Source organism: Diceros bicornis, chromosome 22 (assembly GCF_020826845.1).
Source record: "Diceros bicornis minor isolate mBicDic1 chromosome 22, mDicBic1.mat.cur, whole genome shotgun sequence".
NCBI classification, from domain to species: Eukaryota; Metazoa; Chordata; class Mammalia; order Perissodactyla; family Rhinocerotidae; genus Diceros; species Diceros bicornis.
In genome coordinates, this window is record NC_080761.1 from 30134692 (window position 1) to 30156781 (window position 22090).

The window sequence follows — 22090 nt, forward strand, 5'->3', positions numbered from 1 at the left end:
GTAAAGTATCTTCAATACTTCAAATGTAGTCGGCCCCCAACCAATGAATTGTACCCAGTGTTTGTCCCACTAGATGCTAGCCCCTATATCCATATCTTTAGCCCCTAACTCACTTCTTCTACATTTACAATACTTCCTCAGTATCATGACCCTCACTTCCAACTACCCAAGACCCATATCCTGCTCCACACAGAGTCCACTCTCAATATTAGACATGCCTGTCATGCCCCTATGGGATGCTGACTAGAACATAAAGATAAGCATATGAGGAATGAGCATGCTTACAGTACCACCTTATGCCTTTCAGCTCTGAAGAGATAATGTGATACAGTTAATAAAGTATTATATTAAATTGGTCATCAGGAGACCAAGTTCAATGCTGGCTCTGGCACAGATTTGTAAATTATCTTTGTAACTGTAAAAGAACTATATAAATGTGAGATACTGTAGTTGATATTTCTGAATTGTGAAGCAATGTTAGGGAGTTCCAAGGTAGATGTGAGTATAATTAAGTGGTCTTGCCCTGTTCAGACAGTTGAAGATACTTAAAGGTAGATGTCCAACTGAATTGGCGGCAAGACATAGATAATTCAAAATAGTAGCTAACGAAAGTTTATTCCACTTGATTTTGAAAAGCATATTAGGAAGGCAAATCTTCTGGAGAATAAAAAAAAGATCATAGAATGGATTCCAGAGTCACAAGTAATTATTTTCATTTTCTGAATTACTGTGAATAATTGAAATTTGGCTATATTGTACAAATTGCTTGATAATTCATTTACTATAATGCTGAAAGTTGAGATCCCATGACTCAAGTGTTACAACTTTCTTTTCTATTTGACTCTGAAAGGCTTTTTATGATTTCCAAGTAACAAATTTAATTTTTTATTTTAGATTGTAATTTTTCTTTGGCAAAATGAAATAAGAATTACTGAAAATTGATTAAATTTTTTACTTTGAATGATCTAATTTGAATTTGCATTTTGTTAGTCCCTAAAATTGCATTGCAGCATTTTCTTAGGTAGAGGTAGATGGAAAGAGTAGCTTTGATATTAGATACACTTGAGTCAAAACTTCTCACCAGACCTGTACCCTTGGGCAAGTGTCATGACTACTAAGAGCCTCATCACCATCTTTAAAATGAGATTAATACCTACCTTTCAATATTATTTGTGAAGGATTAAACAAAACAGTATGTAAAATTATTAGCACAATGCTAATATTTGACAGGGGAGCCAAGAATACTCAATGGAGAAAAGACAGTCTCTACAATAAATGGTGCTGGGAAAATTGGATATTCACATGTAAAAGAATGAAACCTGACCCCTATCTTACACCACTCACAAAAATTAACGTGAAATGCATTAAAGACTTAAATGTAAGACCTGGAACCATGAAACTCCTAGGAAAAAAGTGTAGGAAAAAAGCTCCTTGACATGGGTCAGCTATTTTTAATATCAATAACATTTATAGACTATAGCCATCCCTCCAAAATTATTAAAAGTGTATTCTAGATAAGTAGAAAAGATTACAGATTTCATACGATCATAAGAGTTCCCCCTCAGCAGGCAAAGATTGATGTATATTGGATGCAGATCCACACTCTCTTATATGAAATTCTGAGAACGAAATTTTTTTCTTAAGACCTAAAGTTTTTCATTACTCATTTGGTAGCAAAATATGACCTAAACTCATTTGACAGTTAAGTCCTGGCCTGAACCAACATGAGGTGTTTATTTATTTCACCTTATGTAAATTTTCTATGTTTCCCTATAAAATTATTAACTTTTGATTATGGGGTGCTGCCCTAGTCCCTACTGGGAGTGCTACATATATACAGTATATGCTCTACGTGACAATTCTAAAGTCTGAAAAACTCTGAATTTTGAAGCACAACTGGCCCCAAGGCTTTTGATAAGATACTGTGGACCAAGTAGTTGCTTTCTTGGTCTGCTACACTCAGGGTTTGTAAAAGGATAACGATGGTGGAATGAAACAGTATTTCAAATTTTTCAATTGTTTAGAATCCCAAGAGAAGGCTGCAGAAGTTTGCCAGACATACTTTATGCAGCTACGCTCGGGCCTTCTGATAGAAAAGAAGGCCTGTGACTATAGGAAAGGAGCCACTGGAAGGTTTTCACCAAGAACAGGTAAGGGGAAACTGTAAATTTCCAGGTAATTCTTCAATATAGTGATGGGCATCTCTTGGCCTTTACTTACCACATCTAGATAGACAATTTTTTTTCCCCTCACCCAAATTTTCCTTCTGGAAAAGAATAAGGATGATGAACTATTTTTTAGCCACTTTCAAAAGGGCTTATAAAGAGTTTTTAATAGCATAGGGGAAATGGTTATGTTATAAGGTTAAATGAAAACAGGATATAAAATTATAAATATATTTACAATATTTTTCTAATGATTATTTGTTCATTTAAAGAATGTAAACTAAAAAGTTAATAATCATTGCCTTTTGGGTGTTGAGACCATAGGTGACTAGTTTTCTTCCACCTGGACTCCAATGAATGTGCCCTACTGGGTACAAGTGTGCCAGGAGGTATTAATCTCTTCAGATCATGGGGTGGCTGAAGCCCTGGGATCAGTTGCCTCTGTCAGCAAGCATCCTTGACTGGGAATCCTCAAAGCAGGGGGCTGGGGGGCTCTGGGTAGAGTGGGGACCAACAATCCATTCCTACCCCCAACCCTGACCTGCAGATAGAAAGGAACATCTGGTATTCGCTGCCTGTCAGGAAAACCTTGAACGGTCTGTGGAGGGCTTCGCCTTTGATAAACCTCTGGGCCGGAGATATTTTAAAACAGGTAATATTCTAATTTTCCAAGGTATGACTGGGCATAGGGGTGGTGTGGGTGTGAGGAGAGAGGTAAGACACAGGACCCTGGCAAGTGCTGCTCCAGGAAGCAGCCCCAAGTCTATGTCTTCAAGTATATCAGAAATTTCTGTCCATTTGCTGCTGACATGGCCATTTAGTGGTATCCAGACTAGGTGCAGGATAGTCGCTCTAACAATGCATGTGCATTCTATAGTTAGCACTCCATCATTATTTTGAAATGCTCGTTGTGGATTGGAATCCCATAAACATTATTCCTGAGGAAAATACATTATCCTTTGGGAGAGAAAACACGTTATCCCCCCAAATTACAACATTTTGACCATGAAAGAAAAGGAAGAGCTATTATATTTTTTAAATATAATTTCAACTTTTAAACATTTTAAATGGTTTTAAAATGCTTTTAAATTGTATCACCTACTTACGCAAATAAAGTCCAAGTTGATGTTGACTATCAAGAAATGAAGAGATCATTAAGAAAACTTGACCAGGAATTGCATGCTGCCATTTGAAGCATTATTGGTGATATAAATGTCTTAAGTTGCCAGAAGCAGACTGAAGTTTCTCATTAAGTATTTATTAAGTATTTTTAAACCATTTTACTTTAGAAGTTCATATAAAAATTCAATATTTAACATTCTCCTTAATATTTTGTATATTATTTTTCTTAGCATAATTCCATAATGTAAAGAGAATATAATAATTTTTTTTTCTCCAGGATCCATATAGGGAGTCTCTAAATCTGCTCCAGTTTACCCCAGCGAGCCGTAGAAATATTATCATTTTCTATGTGTGCTGGGACATTAAAAAAAAGTTGACAGTCTAAGTGTCTCTGTTATTTGGCCAGAAGACAGAATGGGGTTCATACCTGCATTCTCCAGGACTGTTGGAAGTCTCTGAGTCACCCCACACCTTACAGATAGGTATTCATTTACCTCTGTCTGTCAAATACAGTCCCCTCTTTGTCACAGTCCCCTAGACCAAGGGGAGCTGGGAAGCGGAGGTTTCCTCAGACATGTCTGTCACTCTTCCAGCTCCTTTCTCCCCACCAAACCCTCCCGTAAGCACACTAACATGGCTCCCATGGCCTTCATGCAGGAGACAAGCATCTTTAATCCCATTCAGGTGGCACACCTCAGCCTTTGAGCTATGTTAAGTGTGCACCAAAGGCTTTCATCTAAGCAACGGTCATGGACAAAGTACAGCTCAAATTGCAAACAAAACAAAACAACCGTTGAGAAGGCATTTTTAAAAAATTGCTAAAAGATTGTTTATAGAAACAAGTTTTTTGAATTCTTAATCACAAGATTTTCACTTATTACAGAACAGTCTGCTTTCCTGACTACATACAACGATCAATCCATTTCTTTTGTTTTTGAGGATGGAAGTTATGAGATCTATGTTGAAGATCTGAGAAAAAACCAAGAGAAAGGTAGAATGTTTCCTTTGGTCTCTAATGATATAATGATGACTAGTAAAGTAAAAAAATAAATTTAGGAGGCCAGCCTGGTGGCGCAAGTGGTTAAGTGCACGCGCTCTGCTGCAGAGGCCCGGGGTTCGCTGGTTCGGATCCCGGGCGCGCACCGACGCACTGCTTGGCAAACCATGCTGTGGCGGCGTCCCATATAAAGTGGAGGAAGATGGGCACAGATGTTAGCCCACGGCCAGTCTTCCTCAGCAAAAAAAGAGGAGGATTGGCAGATGTTAGCAAAGGGCTGAAATCTCCTCACAAAAAAAAGAATAAAATAAATAAATAAATTTACCAAACCATATACAATGTATTAACTCAGACATGGCAAACAGATTTCATGCTGTGTGCTAACTCCAGTGCATTGGCAGTGGATGCCTGAATATCACTGTGTTGAGGAGGATTCAGAAGCTTAGTCAGGGTTCATCAGGGAAGAATGCTGATATTGAGAAGTGGTCTTTATTGTGAAAAATGGAAAGAGGGACCACACATATTTGTTATTGCTAAAGTTCAACCTCTAGTAAAAGAATATATCAGCGCTATGTACAACATTTTAAATATTTTAATAACAACTGTGTTGGAGAATTCATCAGAACATATTCACACATTTTTGAAACCTTTCTCAAAACCACAAAAGTTTTGCTTTTATTGATATGTGATAAAAGAGGAGGATATTCTTTTTGTATGTGTGTGAGGAAGACCTGCTCTGAGCTAACATCCACTGCCAATCCTCCTCCTTTTTTTCCCCAAAGCCCCAGTAGATAGTTGTATGTCATTGTTGCACATCCTTCTAGTTGCTGTATGTGGGGCGCGGCCTCAGCATGGCAGGAGAAGCGGTGCGTCGGTGCGCGCCGGGGATCCGAACCCAGGCTGCCAGTAGTGGAGTGCGCGCACTTAACTGCTAAGCCATGGGGCCGGCCCAGAGGAGGATATTTTCTGATGTTATGTATATGTTGGAACTGAAACCTTTTGATAAAATTGTGTCTCACCAAAGGGATTTTATGCATTCTCTTTCAGACCAAGTACTATTCCGTTACTATGACCCTGGATCCCCCTCAAGTCAAACAGGTAATTTGGAGGGCTGGGTAGCTGTAGTGCTTGAATTCTTAAATTTGGGGTAAAGACAAATCTAAAAATGCTCCACGGGAAAGGAAGGCAGACTCAGAAGGTTCTCTCCAGCCCAAGCTCACGTAAAATCTTAGATTCTTAGAGGATTTACTCCATCCCATCCATTTTGCAATTTAATACTTAGGATAAAGCTTTGGCTACATTTAACAGAAATCCAGAATAATAGCAGTTAAGCTACACAAAATTTTATTTCTGTCTTAGCCAGGGCTGGAATGGCAGTTCTGCTCAATAGTTTGTCCATGAACCCAGCTCCTTCTCTTTTAGTGGCTTTGCCAACATTTACTTTGTTCAAGGTTACTTGCCACCATGGCATGTCCAGTTAGCACGACAGAGGAAGATGGATGCATGAATTCTCTTTCCTTTTAAGGACAACCTGGAAGTTGCACCTGACACTTCTACTCACCTCACATTCGTCAGAATTTAATCACATTGCTACACTTAGCTACAAGAAGGCAGGCTGGGAAATGTCCTATTATTTCACAAGAAGAGGAGTTGGATTTTGTGGGACAACTATCAGTGGCTTTATATACAGATAAGGGAGCTGACACCCAGAGAAATACCCATTAGAGTCATAATTCTACAATTAGAAAGCATATAAGAAAACTAACCCCTCTCCTTCAAGGGGCTTAGCATTATCCCCTACTTAATTAATGACTATTTAGTTTCATTTGCGTGCAAATATTTCTAAGAGACATGTTGGTGAATGAAGTCATTATTTTACATGACATCTTGGATTCTTTTCCTGGGTGTTAAATTTATTTAAATTAAAATGAGTTACAATTCCTAACTTTACAATTTACATTTTTTAAATCACAAGATGATAGTGTTGATGGTCAGAAGTTAATGGTAAACCTGCGTCCTACAAAATGCAAAGACTTCTCGCTGCATGCCAACAACAAGGAGTACTCCGTGGAGGTAATAGAAATATGCGCTTAACTGTTATGATTGACTACACTCATTTGTGCAGATTTGGGTGTTTGGTGTATTTTGAAGGAGTTTTGTTTGTGCTATTGTATACGAAACACAATCAGTTACCTCTAATAACTTGCTTCTGGAGTAGGAAATGGAGGGAAATGGCATGTACAGCCTTGCTACTGAAAGTCCAGTCTCTGCCAGCAGTACAGCATCACCTGGGAGCTTGTTAGATGCAGAATTTCAGACTCCCTCACAACTGAATCAGAATCATCATTTTAGCAAATCTCCAGGAGATTCACATGCACATTAAAGTCTGAGAAGCACTGCTATACAGGATGATCTCAAATCCTTTCCCTTTGATTTTAGGAACTACTGTTCTACCAGGAAGTCTTTCTTTGTAAATTATTGCTTTCTTAGGCAAATGCAAAAATAGTTTTACACTCCGAGCCTGCTAAAGGGAGGGTCACAGACATTTCCATATGCTGAGACTTACAGAAAGCATCACAACCTACATTCTAATCATAGGACTTGCTACATAGTCTTCCTCAGTTAGTAAATGGCAGTCTTATGGGTCATGATGAAGAATTATAAACGTCTTAAAGAACAAACAAGCCAAAGGTGGAGACAAAGGAAGAAAACATGAGAGTATAATATAGAAGATAAATTATATAAATTCACAAAAATATAAAGCTAAATAATACAGCCATGTAAGGTATTAAAATAAACACTGGATGGTAACCAGCATCTCCCTTAACAAAACATTCCTAAGTGTATGTAACTGTTTGGCATATATAACTACTCAATAATAAAAACTGACCCATACTGAGCTCTATCATATACCAAGCACTGTGTTAAATGTTTTACAAGCACTGTCTCATTTAATTCTCACAATAACTCTGTGATGGAGTTACTGTGTTGGTCGGGTATTGCTGTGTAACAAACCATCTTCAACACTCAGTGGCTTAAAATAATGATCATTTATATCACTCACATGTCTGTGGGTAAGTTGTGGGTTGACTCGTCTAGAAAACTGGCTAGACTAAAAAATTGAGGCTTGAGAGGTAAAACAATATGCCCAGGTCTCAGAGATAGTACATGCCAAAGAGGGGTACAAATCCGGAACGGCTGCATCCAGATCCAGTCATTCTAAGCCATACTGTCTCTCAAAGTATACTATCAGTGAACCAAACCAAATCCCCCTGCTTTGGCCCTCTACTCACTTCCTTCCCCTTCACCCCCCTCCCATCTCCTACTCAGTAAGCAGGCTTGCTAGAAATACCAAGTTGTAAGTGATTATTCCCTATTAGTTTCTAACACAGGAAGCTGAAGTTGACTCTGGACCTCCCACACACATAATGGTTGCTTTCTCTCTTGTTTCCTCAGCTACAAAAATGTGCAAACCCATTGCCAGACCAGGCCTTCTTTCTCCTGCATGAGGAGTCCTCCAAATGTGTTTCATTTGAATGTAAGAACGATCCTGGAGTGTTTATAGGAGTAAAGGACAACCACCTTGCTCTAATTAAAGTAGAGGACGAAACTGAGGGTTCAAGTAGAGAGAATATCATATTTAAGCTCTCTTAAACTTAATGTGATGGGAAGCTGTGGATCTTGGGTTGTGTAGCCCAAATAGCTACCATTGGAGAAGGGATGAGAGATAAAGAAAGAGGCAGATAACATTGAGGGTAATGGAGCCTGCTTAGCATGCTGTGGAATGTTTTCCTTGTTATGTGTAAAAATATTTTTTTGTAATCTTTCCGTTCTGTTTTTTATTTCCCTCTGTATCACCGCATATTCAATACAAGTATTGGTATATTAAAGAGTATTGGTAAAGAGATCTGCCAATATTCTGAAGAGATGCAGCCTGATCTTTGCTTTTTTCCACTTTCAGTCCAGAAAGAACTTCATATTTAGAGCTGAGACCTGTGGGAAGAAGCAAGGGCCTTAGCCCAAGTCTCACTCTAGACAGGGATCCATTTTAAAGTGCTACATAGGGACACAGTTTTCCCTGGTTCCAAACAATAGACTCAAACACTACAGCTGCTGGTAAAAAGACACCCAGGTGGTACATAGGTTGCCCATTTCACAAGTGGACTAAACACCAAGTTTGTTTGTAGATGCCCGAAACTTCAGATGCCTATATGGCTAGGCAGGTGATATAAATACGCGAAAAGGCAAAAACTATCAAAACACTATGAAAAATAAATCCAGTATTTATAAAGTGAATAATTTCACCTCTAATTGTTTCATTTTTAAAATTCTGATTTTTATCGACTGAGTTAAATTGAAGCGAGGCATTCTTACATTAGGAAGTGAAATAAATTTTAGTAAAGACATATAACTGAAATCATTAATAATATCTAACAAACTAATTGTAAAAAGCACTGAGCCACAACATACATTAGTTAGGGCAACCAAGTACCATAGAATCCCAGTCCCACGGTGGAGCCAGAAGTCCTCTAACCTGCTAGAGCCTAGATGGGACACAGGATTAACATGTCAATAACTGGCTGTCCCTCGTGTTTGTAGCATATCCCTCATGTTCTTCTGACCCTGGCTTCCAGGGATCTATGACTTGATATACTCATATCAAGATGAGATATGCTCATCACCTTGGACAAAATTTCTTCTAATCCCTTCTTCCCACGTGCACAAGTCTTTTTGTCGTCCAGCTTCCCCATAACCAACTCTGCTTGCTATGGAATATTCGTTTGACTTCCATTCCTTCTTCATTTCTTTTGACCAACTATGTCCTTGATATATCTTTTGCACCCCCTGAGCTTCATTTCCATATCCTCTGACCTCTGCATGCCAACACCTTTATTCTGCTTTGTCTCCTGACGTTGTAAAATTTTTACATAAATCTATTGATGGCAATATTTTTTATTAAGCATTTTTGTGTTTTACTGTTACTAAGGTAGTAAAATTTCTATTCAACCATATAATAACATTTTTCAACTACTAAATGAATAGTTTTTGCTTCTTTTCAGGCCTTCACAATTTCTACTACAATTTTTCATAAGCTTAACAGTGATAATAAATGATAAACATAATAACAGAATACTTATGACTTTTTCTGAAAGTGTAGGCTTTTAAATTTCTAATTTGTTGAGATCTATTGGATATAATTGCTGGTGGAACATAAGATAAAAAAGGCTGAGAATTACTGTATAAAAGTGAACAATTGTAGAACAATATATCTTTGTTTAATTACCTTGTCAATAATTTTACTATAGAGACAAAAATAAAAGCAGAATGTATATCATCTCCTCTGAAAAACACTAAATGTTGACCACGTGCATTTGTATTATATACTTAAAATGATTATTATTAAGTAACCAAATATATCCATTACATTTTTTATATTCTTGAATAAACACTATTTTTCAAAAGTTTCTGGGGCAATAATGATTTTATTATAAAAGGACTCAATATTCTGACACTCTTGAGTGAGAGTAAGCATACCCCAATCCACCAATGTTGGTATCTGGAGTATTGGTACTTTTGATGATTCAAAACTAAGTAAGAGGGGCCGGCCCGGTGGCGCAAGCGGTTAAGTGCGCGCGCTCCGCTGCGGCGGCCCGGGGTTCGCTGGTTCGGATCCCGGGCGCGCACCGACGCACTGCTTGGTAAGCCATGCTGTGGCGGCGTCCCATATAAAGTGGAGGAAGATAGGCACCGACGTTAGCCCAGGGCCGTAAAAAACTAGTAAGATTTTCCAGAGAAACGATTGTGTCTTTTTCACCTTTGTACCCCCAGTGCCCGTCGTAGTGGCCAGCACAAAGGAAGTATTCCGTGACTTTTATCCAAGATCAAACAGCCAACGTGTACCTTCATCAGAACGTTAACGTCAGAGACTTCTGACTCCCTATTTAGATATCTTTCAACGTAGCTATCTCATTTTCCGTGTTTAATTTTCCTTTTTTTAAAATATACTTTCCACCATCAGTGGAAGTGGTCAGTATTGTTTGATTAAAATATACAATGGTGTGCTGGCATTTTGTCACTTATTTGCATTTTGTTTTGTGTTTTAATAGTCCATAACACACATTATTGGAAGGAATTTGACCCTTTCATTGTATCAGAAATGACAATTATGTCAAAACTTACTTTTCCCTCATTTTATTTATATTTTTTAGATTTTATGTATTTATTGGATACCTTGAAATATTGTCAAGAAAATTTTATTCGAATGAGTAAAGTGACTTAGAATTGGAAAAGAAAACTAAGTAAGAGTTGAGATTCCAGGGATTTGGAAAGAAAATGGCTAATTATTTAGAATGCAACTGCTTGATTTAAGTCTAAAAAGATTGATTCATAACTCACACATCTGCAGAACAAAACAAGCCAAAAAAAAAAAAAAACACACAATTTCAAGCTTTGTGCCTCATGCTAAGAAATTGCTTGCTGAATAGAGAAATATTAAGCTGGGGTACTCCAGTGGGGGGTGAGACAAAACTCATTCTCCCCTCATACTATTATCTATACAGTCCAGAAATCTCATCTTCTAGCAGTTACTCCTTAATTACATGCCGTGTATACTGGACGCTGCTAGGCGCCATGAAAGCACAAAACAAACTTACACTATGCTCCTTGTCCCTGTAGAACTTAAAACATATACAGTATGTATTAAAACACCAATTCTGCAGTACACAGTTGCACAAAGGTGAGACAGATTATTGTGAGTTTCTCATTAGGGCACGAAATAGAACTGAATTCTCTATCACCATTCCCTAGTACCCACTCTGATCTATTCATATATCCATTCTCAAGGTCATGTTAATTGGGTTCCTTCTGCAGTTCTCGGGTAAAATGGGGTAAATTCAGTTGTTCCAAACCCCTTGATAGTCAGGGTTGGGGTTAGGGGGCTTAGGAATCTGAGGAATGGATGCAAGAGGTCAAAGTGAAAGCCATTTGATAGAGATAGAATCAATGAGCTACTTCCTATTGAGATGCCAAGATGATGAAACATTCATCCAAGGCCAATTACAGCCCCTAGCCAAGAGGACACTCCTATAAAAAGAATGCATGAATTACTGCCCATCATATTAAGAACATAGGCTTGGTTTACTGCCTGCAGGCTGTGAAACTTCAGCAAATTATGTAACCTCTCCCAGTCTCTGTTTATCCTCTATAAAGTGAGGAGGTACCAAATATTATAGTTGTCCATATAGTATCCATCACCACCACCCCTACTTCCTTGAAAAAAGAACCTCATTTTCTACTGGGCATCAATAGGCCCAACTAAAAATACACTCTTTCTCAGACTTCTGTGCAGTAGATGTGGTTACCATTTGACATTGTTCTGGACAATATAAGCAGGATAACGGTTTGACAAAAACTTTTTTAAAGGGGACATATTCAACTGGGATGCCCTTTTTCAGTCTTTCACCCTCTGCCTTTCTTCCTACCTGGACCGTAGATATGAGGCTGCCTGTAGAGCAGCGACGTCTGACCATGAGGCGATGAGCATGGGGACAAAGGCCTACACATTAAAAATGACAGGAGGGAAAGATGGAAGAAATCTGGTGTAGTGGAAAATATTGGTGTTCTGCCCAAATCCCTTTGGATTCCTTTATACTGGATCCTTTAATAACATTCTTTGATAACATTGGTGTGTGCCACATACGCACACCACCACCACCTTTTTCTGTATGCTTTCAACATCCAGCACTTGTAGCTCTTCTTACAAGGATTGCCCTTATGATATTGATGCTGCTTTGCCCTCTTGCACAGAGTTGAAAGTTTCTGTGAGTTTGCATTCCTCCCAAGAGCCTCACAAGGCTTTTGAAAGCCCAGCTCCCTTGTCTTGGGTGGAACAACTCTGCCTTAAACTTCACTCCAAAATTCCCCTACAGGGTTCATGCTGAAACTACCCTTGGCTGGACTTCAGCATGACATTGCATTCTTGCTTAGATTTCTATCCTTTCCTGCCCTGCCCAACTCCCTTAGCAGTTTTTCTTGGGAACATTTGCTTAGTAAATAAGATGCTCATAAATCCCCAACTCAGAGTCTGCTTCTGGGGAACCTACTGTAAGAGACCAGGCCATGTGTGACATTGTTTCACAACCATACTAGTCTTGTAGTATTAACTCCAGACTTTCTTGTTGAGAAAAATAAACCCCTGTCTGCTTAAGCTAGTGTTGGGTTTCTGTTGAATGTGGCTTAAAGCAACTTCATCCATAGAAGAGATGATGGTAATACCTGCTTCTTAGGACACTGATAAGACTTACCTTGCACGTTGCAAGTACTCAGTGAATGTTAGCTTAGGAAGACAGGCAAACCTGATCCATATTAACTGAGAACAGTTTTTCTTAGGTACAATGAGAACATAGAAAAACACAATCAAATCCCTCCAATACTTTAAGGGAAGTTATCCTGTAAGAGATAAAGTGGGAGATAAAATCAGAATGGATGAGATCTGACAAGTATAGAAGTAATCCACCAAGTTCATAGATGTTTATTTGATTATACTTAACCTACAAATAAGTTACATATAGTCTTTCATGTGTATCAAATATTACGTTATAAATCTAAAAACATATAGTAAAAATTAAAGAATGACCCATATTCCTTCAAAAGATCATTGGATAAAAATACAGATGCTCCAAGATATAGGAATGAGATAACTAAAAAATTATGTAATAATTCATTAATATTAAATACGTCAGAAAAACAATAGAGAAATCAATGAAAACAAAAGCTGTATATTAGAGAAAAATCAATAAAAATAATAAACCTTTAGCCAGACTAATCAGGTTGAAAAGAGATGATACAAATTACCAATGTCACTAATAAGAGAGTTGGCATCATTATAGATTCTAAAGATATTAAAGGGATAAAAAAGGGAATATTATGGAAAATACTTTGGCAATTTTAATAAAAATAGACAAATTCCTTGAAAGGCACAAACTATCCAGGCTCACTCAAGAAGAAACAGACAATATGAATAGCCTATATCCATTTTTAAAAAGTGAATATATAGTTTAAAATCTCATTAAAAAAACTCCAGTCTTTACTGGTCAATTCTTCCAAACATTCAAGGAAGAAATAATACCAATTCTAAACAAACTCTATCAAAACATTGAAGAGGAGGGCCAGCCCAGTGCTGCAAGCAGTTAAGTGCGTGCGCTCTGCTGTGGCGGCCCGAGGTTCGCCGGTTCGGATCCCAGGAGCGCACCGACACACCGCATGTCAGGCCGTGCTGTGGTGGCATCCCATATAAAGTGGAGGAAGATGGACATGGATGTTAGCTCAGGGCCAGTCTTCCTCAGCAAAAACAGGAGGATTGGCAGATGTTAGCTCAGAGCAGATTTTCCTCGCCAAAAAAAAAAAAAAAAAAAATTGAAGAGGAGTGAATTCTATTGAACTCATTCTTTGAGGCAAGCATTACACTGATATTAAAACCAAAGACATTACAAGAAAAGAAAACTACACACCACTATATTTCATAAAAACAAAAATTCTAAATAAAATTTTAGCAAATCAAACCCAACAATATAGAAAAAGAATATATACTATATATAAAGGAAATGTATAGTAAAAGGATATAAAAATACATCATGAATAAGTGGAGTTTATCCTAGGAATACAAGGTTGGTTTAGTGTTCAAAAATCAATCAATGTAATTATCATTTTAACAAACTAAAATAGAAAAACAATATGATCATCTTAATAGATGCAGAAAAAGCAGTTGACAAAATCTACTATCCATTCCCAACAGAAACACTCAATAAATTAGGAATAGAAAGGAACTTCCTCAGTCTGATAAAGGGCATAGACCAAAGCAAACTTACAGCTAACATCATAATTAATAATGAAAGACTGAATAGAAAAAGACAGAATAAGATCAACAATAAAAGGATATCTACTCTTACCACTCTTCTTAACATTTTACTGGAGGTTCATTGCAATAAGGCAAGACAAAGAAATAAATATGACCAGATGGGAAAAGAAACAGTAAAACTGCCTTTGTTTATAAATAGCATGATCATCCATGTAGAAAATCTGATGGAATCTACAAAGAAGCCAATAGCACTAATAAATGAGTTTAGCAAGGATGCAGGATGCTACAAGATCAATGCAAAAATCAATTGTGTTTCTGTATAATAACAAAAGATAATTGGAGATTAAAATTTTCAAAATATCATTTATAAAACAATTAAAAATTTAAAAATAGTTAGGATAAATCTGACAAAGATGTGTAAGACCTGTACACTGAAAACTACCAAACACAAATGAGAGAAATTAAGACCTAATTAAATGGAGAGACATACTTTGCTCAGGGCTTACAAGACCCAATATGCCTAAGATGTCCATTCTCCCCAAGTTGATATATATAGGTTTGGTGCAATCCCAATCAAAATCCCAAGCTGATTTTACAATTTATATGGAAATGTGGAGGACTTAGAAGAGCCAAAACAATTTTGAAAAAGAACAATACTAGAGGTCTCTATTACTTGCTCTCAAGACTTACTGTAAAGCTACATTTATATAGACAGTATGGTATTTCCATAAAGATAGATAAATACGTCAGTGGAACAGCATAGAGAATTCAGAAATAGACTTAATCATATATACACAAATGTGCAAAGGAAATTCAGTGGGAAAAAAATAGATAGTCTTTTCAACAAATGGTGCTGGAACAATTGGATATCCACATGCAAAAAAACCAAAACAAGGGCTGGCCCAGTGGTGTAGTGGTTGGGTTCACATGCCCTGCTTCGGCAGCCTGGGGTTCGTGGGTTTGGGTCCTGGACACAGACCTACACACCGCTCATCAAGCCATGCTGTGGCAGGTGTCCCACATGTAAAGTGGAGGAGGATGTGCACAGATGTTAGCCCAAGGCCAATCTTCCTTAGCAAAAAAGAGGAAGACTGACAACAGATGTTAGCTCAGGGCTAATCTTCCTCACAAAACAACAACAACAACAACAAAACAAAAGCAAAACAAAACAACTGAACTTCAACTCATACCTCGCACCATATATAAAAATTAATTCAAGATGGATCACACACCTGAAAAGTAAAACCTAAAACTATAAATCTTCTAGAAGAAAACATGGGAGAAAATCTTTGTGACATTGGGTTGGGCAAAGATTTCTTATACATGATATTAAAAACATGATCCATAAAAGAAAAAAAACAATAAATTAGAATTCATCAAAATTTTTAAATTCTGCTTTTAGAAAGACACTGTTGAGAGTGAAAAGACATGCCACAGACTGAGAAAATGTTTGCAAAACATATATTTAATAAAAGACTTTTATCAAGAATACCTAAAGAACACTCAAGACTCAATAATAAGAAAACAAACAACCCAACATTTTAAATTGGACAAAATATTTGATTAAACACCTCACCAAAGAAGATATATAGATGGCAAATAACCACATGAAAAGATGCTCACCATCATAAGTCATTAAGGAAACATAAGCTAAACCACAGTGAGAAACTCTTTCACATCCACTAGAATGTCTATAATCAAAAGTTTTCAATCCTGAATGGATGTTGAATTTTGCTTTTCTGTATCCATTGAGATTATGATATGATTTTCTTTTTTATTCTGTTTATATAGTAAGTTACACTGATGGATTTTTGAATATGGAACCAACATTGCATACCTGGAATAAACCTCTCTTCGTGATATATTATATTTTTATATATTACTGATTTAAATTTACCAATATTTTATTAAAGATTTTGAGTTGAGGTTTAAGAGGGATATTGGTTGATGTGTGTATATATACATATATATATATATATATATTTTTTTTAAATATGTCTTTGTCTGGTGTTGCTACTGGGGGTAGTTCTGTCGTAAAATGAATTGGTAAGTGTTAACTCCTCTTCGATATTCTGGAAGAGTTTGTGTAAAATTGGTATCATTTCTTCCTTAACTGTTTGGTAGCTTTGCTCTGCTCCCAAGGGCAACCTCCATGTGGCGGTGCATGGCATGTGGTGTCCTCCCCACCCCAGGCTGTGAGTATTTGTGACAAATGAACTGCTGCCAATCTCATCTGACCATGTCAGGCGTTGTGTGTTCAGCCATCTCATACTATGTAGGGCAGGGGATCACCTCCTTCACTAACAGAGTAAATAGAAGGTGGTCAGAACAGCTGGCAACCTACTGCTGATTGCAGAGGGAGTGGTTAACAAGGCGTCATGAAATCTCAGACTCTTGACCCTCTTATTCCTCACTACACGTTGCCAACCCCAAGCCAACCCCACCCTACCCAAGGCAATTAGGTCCCAGGGATTTAGCTATTCCTCTGTGGACTAATAATTCTTTAGATCTCTTTCCTGAGTTACAGACCAACTGTGCTTCCTGTTGCCTGTAGGACACCACCATTTAGATGTGCCTTAGATTCTTCAAACTCAACACAACCTCAATCAAATGCATTCTTTTCCTCTATCCCATCACCAACACTCTGTCTCTTCATCTCTGTGTTATCAGCACCTAACACAGTGCCTGGTACTTTTAGTAATTTTTTATTAAATAGATGAAGCAATCAGTCAAGGCTTCATGACTCTGGTTTGCTTCCTCCTGCTACTTGCTGCTCTGTTACCTCTAGTTCAGAGACATTAACATGCGTGAGGATCATCCGGAAAGTTTATTAAAACACAATTTCCTTGGCCCCAGCCACAGAGATTCTGATTTAGTAGATCAAGGCGGAACACATGAATTTATATTTCTAACAAGCTAATAAGTGATGGCAATGCTGCTGGTCAGAGGATCACACTTTAAGAATCAATGTTCCAGCTCATAGAAGTGCACGGCCACTGACCACCTATACTTTGGATTACTTCTCTGCTTGGTTATTCTCTCCTGTAGCAAGTCCTTTTGGGTTGCTGATATCTATTCCTTCCTGAATTCTGACACCATAGTTGCCTGCCTGCCAGCTTTCTCATTTCTACCAGCCAATCAACCTTGCTACAATTGTGAGCTTTCCTCATTGCCTAGACCAAAGCCCTAAGCTGCCCTCTGTTTAGTCCTGACGCCAAGCCTAATGCAAAGGCTGGAGTCCAAAGAGATGTCAATATTATATAATGCCAAATTTATCAAAGACCAAAATATCCAGGTTCTGTTTAAAGTACATGGTATGATCAAAGCTTCCCTAACATAATGAATCTAAAGACAAGGCTGGCATTTTATGGACTCAACTACCAACCACAGTTGGGCAACACCACTCCATAAACTACAGAACTAATCAATAAAAACAGCCATGGATTGTGGGTTACTTTTGTGTCAGACCTCCATATTAATGGAAACATAATGGACAGCAAAGAGCATGAATTTGGATATTAAAGAGATCCTGGTTCTAATCTTAATTTCTGCTGGCTTTGGGACCTCATACTGCTCTGCACCTCAGTTCCATTGCCTGTAAAATGGGGCTAATCTATTTCCCAGATAGAGCTCTTGAGAAGGTGGAATAAGGAAATGATTGGAAGCACCTAGCAGAGTGCCTAGCACATATTAGGGTCAACCAAAGTTAATCCCATTTCTCCTGGTCCACATGCATTTGTAATTTAATACCCAATAGGACTTTTTGTTTTTTCTTCAAGGGTGGTCTACTTCTCAAAGAGTCACACTAAAGGAAAACAAATGGCTTAGTGTTGCTTAGACTCAAAGGAACTGGCAGATGCTCCCTCAGGTCAGAAGACTGCAGTTGAATGGAATCCTCAAGCAGAAGCATTTTGTAAAGTTAAACACAGGCAAGAGGAAAACTAAATGTTTTCTAAAACTAAAGCTCACAATTTCTACTTTTTCCTGCTGATAGCAAGATATATTTGCCTTGCACAATGCTGGCTTTTGAGTCTATTAAGAGAATGATGATTCTGCAACATTATCTAAGCAAACACTTAGGAATTTTGGAATGAGCCTCAGCTGACATAACACCTGTTTGGCCTGAACAGTCTTTCCTCAATGAGAAGTCTTAAGTAATTATAGTAAGGAATTTTACAGAGAACAGTATGAACTGATTTAGTGATTCACCTTCCATGCAAGTACAACTTATTTAACGGGATTTTTTCTATTTTTCCTGGAATTGTCATCAAAGCCCCATTGCTGGAAACAAAAGCAGCAATTACCCAATGTTTGAAATTCAGCTATTTGAGCAAAGCATCTCACCCATGACACGCCTCTCCACTTCGGTGCAAAAGAGGAAATGTCATCTTTTTGAGGAATCCTAAGCTTGTGAAGAGAAACAATCCCTTCCCTTCCTCTCTTGGAAACCAAAAGTGGACATTTCCCATAAAATCACTGATAAATTTTGGGAGCCAGCCAGAGAAGGAGACTGACATTTGATTGCCTGGCTGGTGGCTGCTCTATTATAGGCCCTGCCTTGGTACTACTGAGCCAGGGAAGGCACACTTGGGAAAGAATGTAGGATGGTCACAATCATAGTTGGAAACTTTAAGACTGCTCTCTCAGTATTTGACAGAGTGAGCAGACAAAAAAAATCACTAAGGTTACAGAAAACTTTGACAAATCTCTCAACCAAATTGACCTAATTGACATTTACAAAACACTCCATCACAAACAGCAGAATATATATTATTTTTGAGGCACATAGTACATTCACTTAGAAGGACATACAAAAGGATTGAAACCAAACTAAGTATGTTCTCTGACCACATTGGAGTTAAATTAGAAATCAATAAGAGAAAGAGATCTGGAAAATCCCAAATATTTGGAAATTAATTATACACTATTAAATAAATATGAAATTAAATAAATAAGAAATCACAATGGAAATTAGAAAATATTTTATTTGAATGAAAAGAAAAACACAATATATCAAAATTAGTGGGACACAGCCAAAGCAATGCTTAGAGGGAAATTTACAACATTAAATATTTATTTAGAAAAGTCTCAAATCAATGCTCTCAGCCACCGTCTTAAAAACTAGAAAAACAAAAGCAAATTAAACCCAAATCATGTAGAGAAAAGATATAATAAAGGGGAGAAATCAGTGAAATAGAAAAAAAGAAAAGAAAAAAATCAAAGAAACTAAAAACTGGTTCTTTGAATAGCTCAGTAAAACTTATAAAGCTGTCACCAGACTGATCAAGAAAAAAAAGAAGACACAAATTATTAATATTGGGAATGAAAGAAGGGACATTGTTATACAGCCTATAAGATAATATTTTGAACATCTTTTTGCCAATACATTTTTTTTTTTTTTTGAGGAAGATCAGCCCTGAGCTAACATCCATGCCAATCCTCCTCTTTTTGCTGAGGAAGACCAGCCCTAAGCTAACATCTATTGCCAATCCTCCTCCTTTTTTTTCCCCTCTTTTTCTCCCCAAAGCCCCAGTAGATAGTTGTATGTCATAGTTGCACATCCTGCTAGCTGCTGTATGTGGGACACCGCCTCAGCATGGCCAGACAAGCGGTGCGTCGGTGCGGGCCTGGAATCCGAACCCAGGCCGCCAGTAGCAGAGTGCACACACTTAACCGCTAAGCCACGGGGCCGGCCCCCTTGCCAATACATTTGATAGCTTAGATGAAATGGACACATTCCTTGAAATAACTTAATTACGAAAGCTCACTTAAGAAAAATAGATAACCTGAATAGACATATATCTATTAAAGAAATTAAATTCATAATCAAAAACATTGCCACAAAAAAAACCTCGAGGCCCAGATGGCTGCACTGGCAAATTCTACCAAACAGTTAAGGAAGAAACAATACCAATTATACACAAACTCTTCCAGAATATCGAAGAGGAGGTAACACTTACCAACTCATTTTACGATGACAGAACTACCCCCGGTAGCAACACCAGACAAAGACGTATTTAAAATATATATATATGTGTATATATACATACACCAACAAATATCCCTCTTAATCCTCAACTCAAAAATCTTTAATAAAATATTGGTAAATTTAAATCAGTAATACATAAAAAGATAATATATCATGAAGTGAGGTTTACTCCAGGTATGCAATGTTGGTTCCATATTCAAAAATCCATCAATGTAACTTACTATATAAACAGAATAAAAAAGAAAATCATATCATAATCTCAACGGATACAGAAAAGCAAAATTCAACACCCATTCAGGATTGAAAACTCTCAGCAAACTAGAGATAGAAGAGAACTTCCTCAACCCAATAAAGAATATCTACACAAAACATAGATTTAACCTCATATCTAATTTTTTGTGTGTGTGTGTGTCAGGAAGATCAGCCCTGAGATAACATCCATGCTAATCCTCCTCTTTTTGCTGAGGAAGACTGGCTCTGCTCTAACATCTATTGCCAATCCTCCTCCTTTTTTTCCCCAAAGCCCTAGTAGATAGTTGTATGTCATAGTTGCACTAACCTCATATCTAATTCTGAAAGACTTAATGCTTTCCCTCTAAGACAGGAATAACATCAGCAAGGACATTTGTTCTTGCTGCCTCTATTTAACATTGTACTGGAGATACTAACCAGTGCAAAAAGGTAAGAAAAAGAAATAAAGGGCATACAGATTGGAAAATAAGATATAAACTATCTTTGTTTGTAGATGACATGACCCTATACAGAGAAAATTACAAAGAATTAGCCAAAAAACCATTAGAACTTATAAGTAAATTTAGCAAGGTCACAAGATACAAGGCCAATATCAAAAAAATTATTTCTTATATACCAGCAAAAAAACAGTTATAAATTGAAATGTGAAAAACAATGTATATATGTACTATAGAATCAAAAACACGAAATACGAATACATTTAACAATGTATTTCAAGACATATACACTGAAAACTATAAAATATTGCTGAGAACAGTTTTTAAAAAAAGACCTAAATAAATGAAGAGATATACCTTGTTTCTACATAGGAAGAATCAATATTGTTAAGATGTCAAGTCTTGCCAAATTTATCTAGAGGTTTATTACAATCTCTATCAAGACCATAGCAGGGCCGGCCCTGTGGCTTAGCGGTTAAGTGAGCGTGCTCCACTGCTCGCGACCCGGGTTCAGATCCCGGGCCCGCACCGACGCACTGCTTCTCTGGCCATGCTGAGGCCGCGTCCCACATACAGCAACTAGAAGGATGTGCAGCTATGACATACAACTATCTACTGGGGCTTTGGGGGGAAAATAAATAAATAAATAAAATCTTAAAAAAAAAAAAAAAGACCATAGCAGAGTTTTGAGAAGCTTGTTTGAAAATTGACAAGGTAGTTCTAAAATTTATAAAAAATTGCAAAGACCTAGAAGAGCCAAAAAAATTTCAAAAAAGGATTGGAAGTCTCACACTACTTGATTTCAAGACTAGCTAGAAAGCTGTAGTAATCAAGACAATATAGTACTGGCTTAAAGATAGACATAATAGATCAATGGAACAGAATAGACAGTCTAGAAATAGCCTTAACCATATATGGTCAGTTGCCTTCGACAAAAGTGTAAGCCAATGGAAAAAGGATGGTTTTTCAACAAATGGTGCTTGAATAATTGAACATCCATATGCGGAAGAAAAGAAGGAAAGAAGAATGAACCTCTGCCCCTATCTCACACCATACACAAAAATTAATTTGAAAAGACCATAGACCTAAATGTAAGGGCTAAAAATACAAAACTTCTGGGGGCTGGCCTGGTGGCGTGGTGGTTAAGTTCACGCACTCCCTTTTGGTGGCCCAGGGTTCACAGGGTCAGATCCCAGACGTGGACCTACGCACCGCTTATCAAGCCATGCTGTGGTGGCATCCCATATAAAGTAGAGGAAGATGGGCACAGAT

At 37.5% G+C, this 22090-nt stretch overlaps 1 protein-coding gene across 2 annotated transcripts in view; it reads left to right on the forward strand.

The window, feature by feature from the left end:
- IL33 (interleukin 33) overlaps positions 1 to 8936 on the forward strand; it is a 52722-nt gene extending 43786 nt beyond the window's left edge. For both annotated transcript variants that reach the window (XM_058565770.1, XM_058565771.1), the window contains 6 exons: positions 2025 to 2150; positions 2713 to 2817; positions 4171 to 4278; positions 5332 to 5382; positions 6260 to 6357; positions 7741 to 8936. In XM_058565770.1, the coding sequence (XP_058421753.1) occupies positions 2025 to 2150; positions 2713 to 2817; positions 4171 to 4278; positions 5332 to 5382; positions 6260 to 6357; positions 7741 to 7938 (686 nt within the window). In that variant the 3' untranslated portion in view covers positions 7939 to 8936. The remainder of the gene's footprint in view (positions 1 to 2024; positions 2151 to 2712; positions 2818 to 4170; positions 4279 to 5331; positions 5383 to 6259; positions 6358 to 7740) is intronic.
- Positions 8937 to 22090: the final 13154 nt, after the last annotated feature.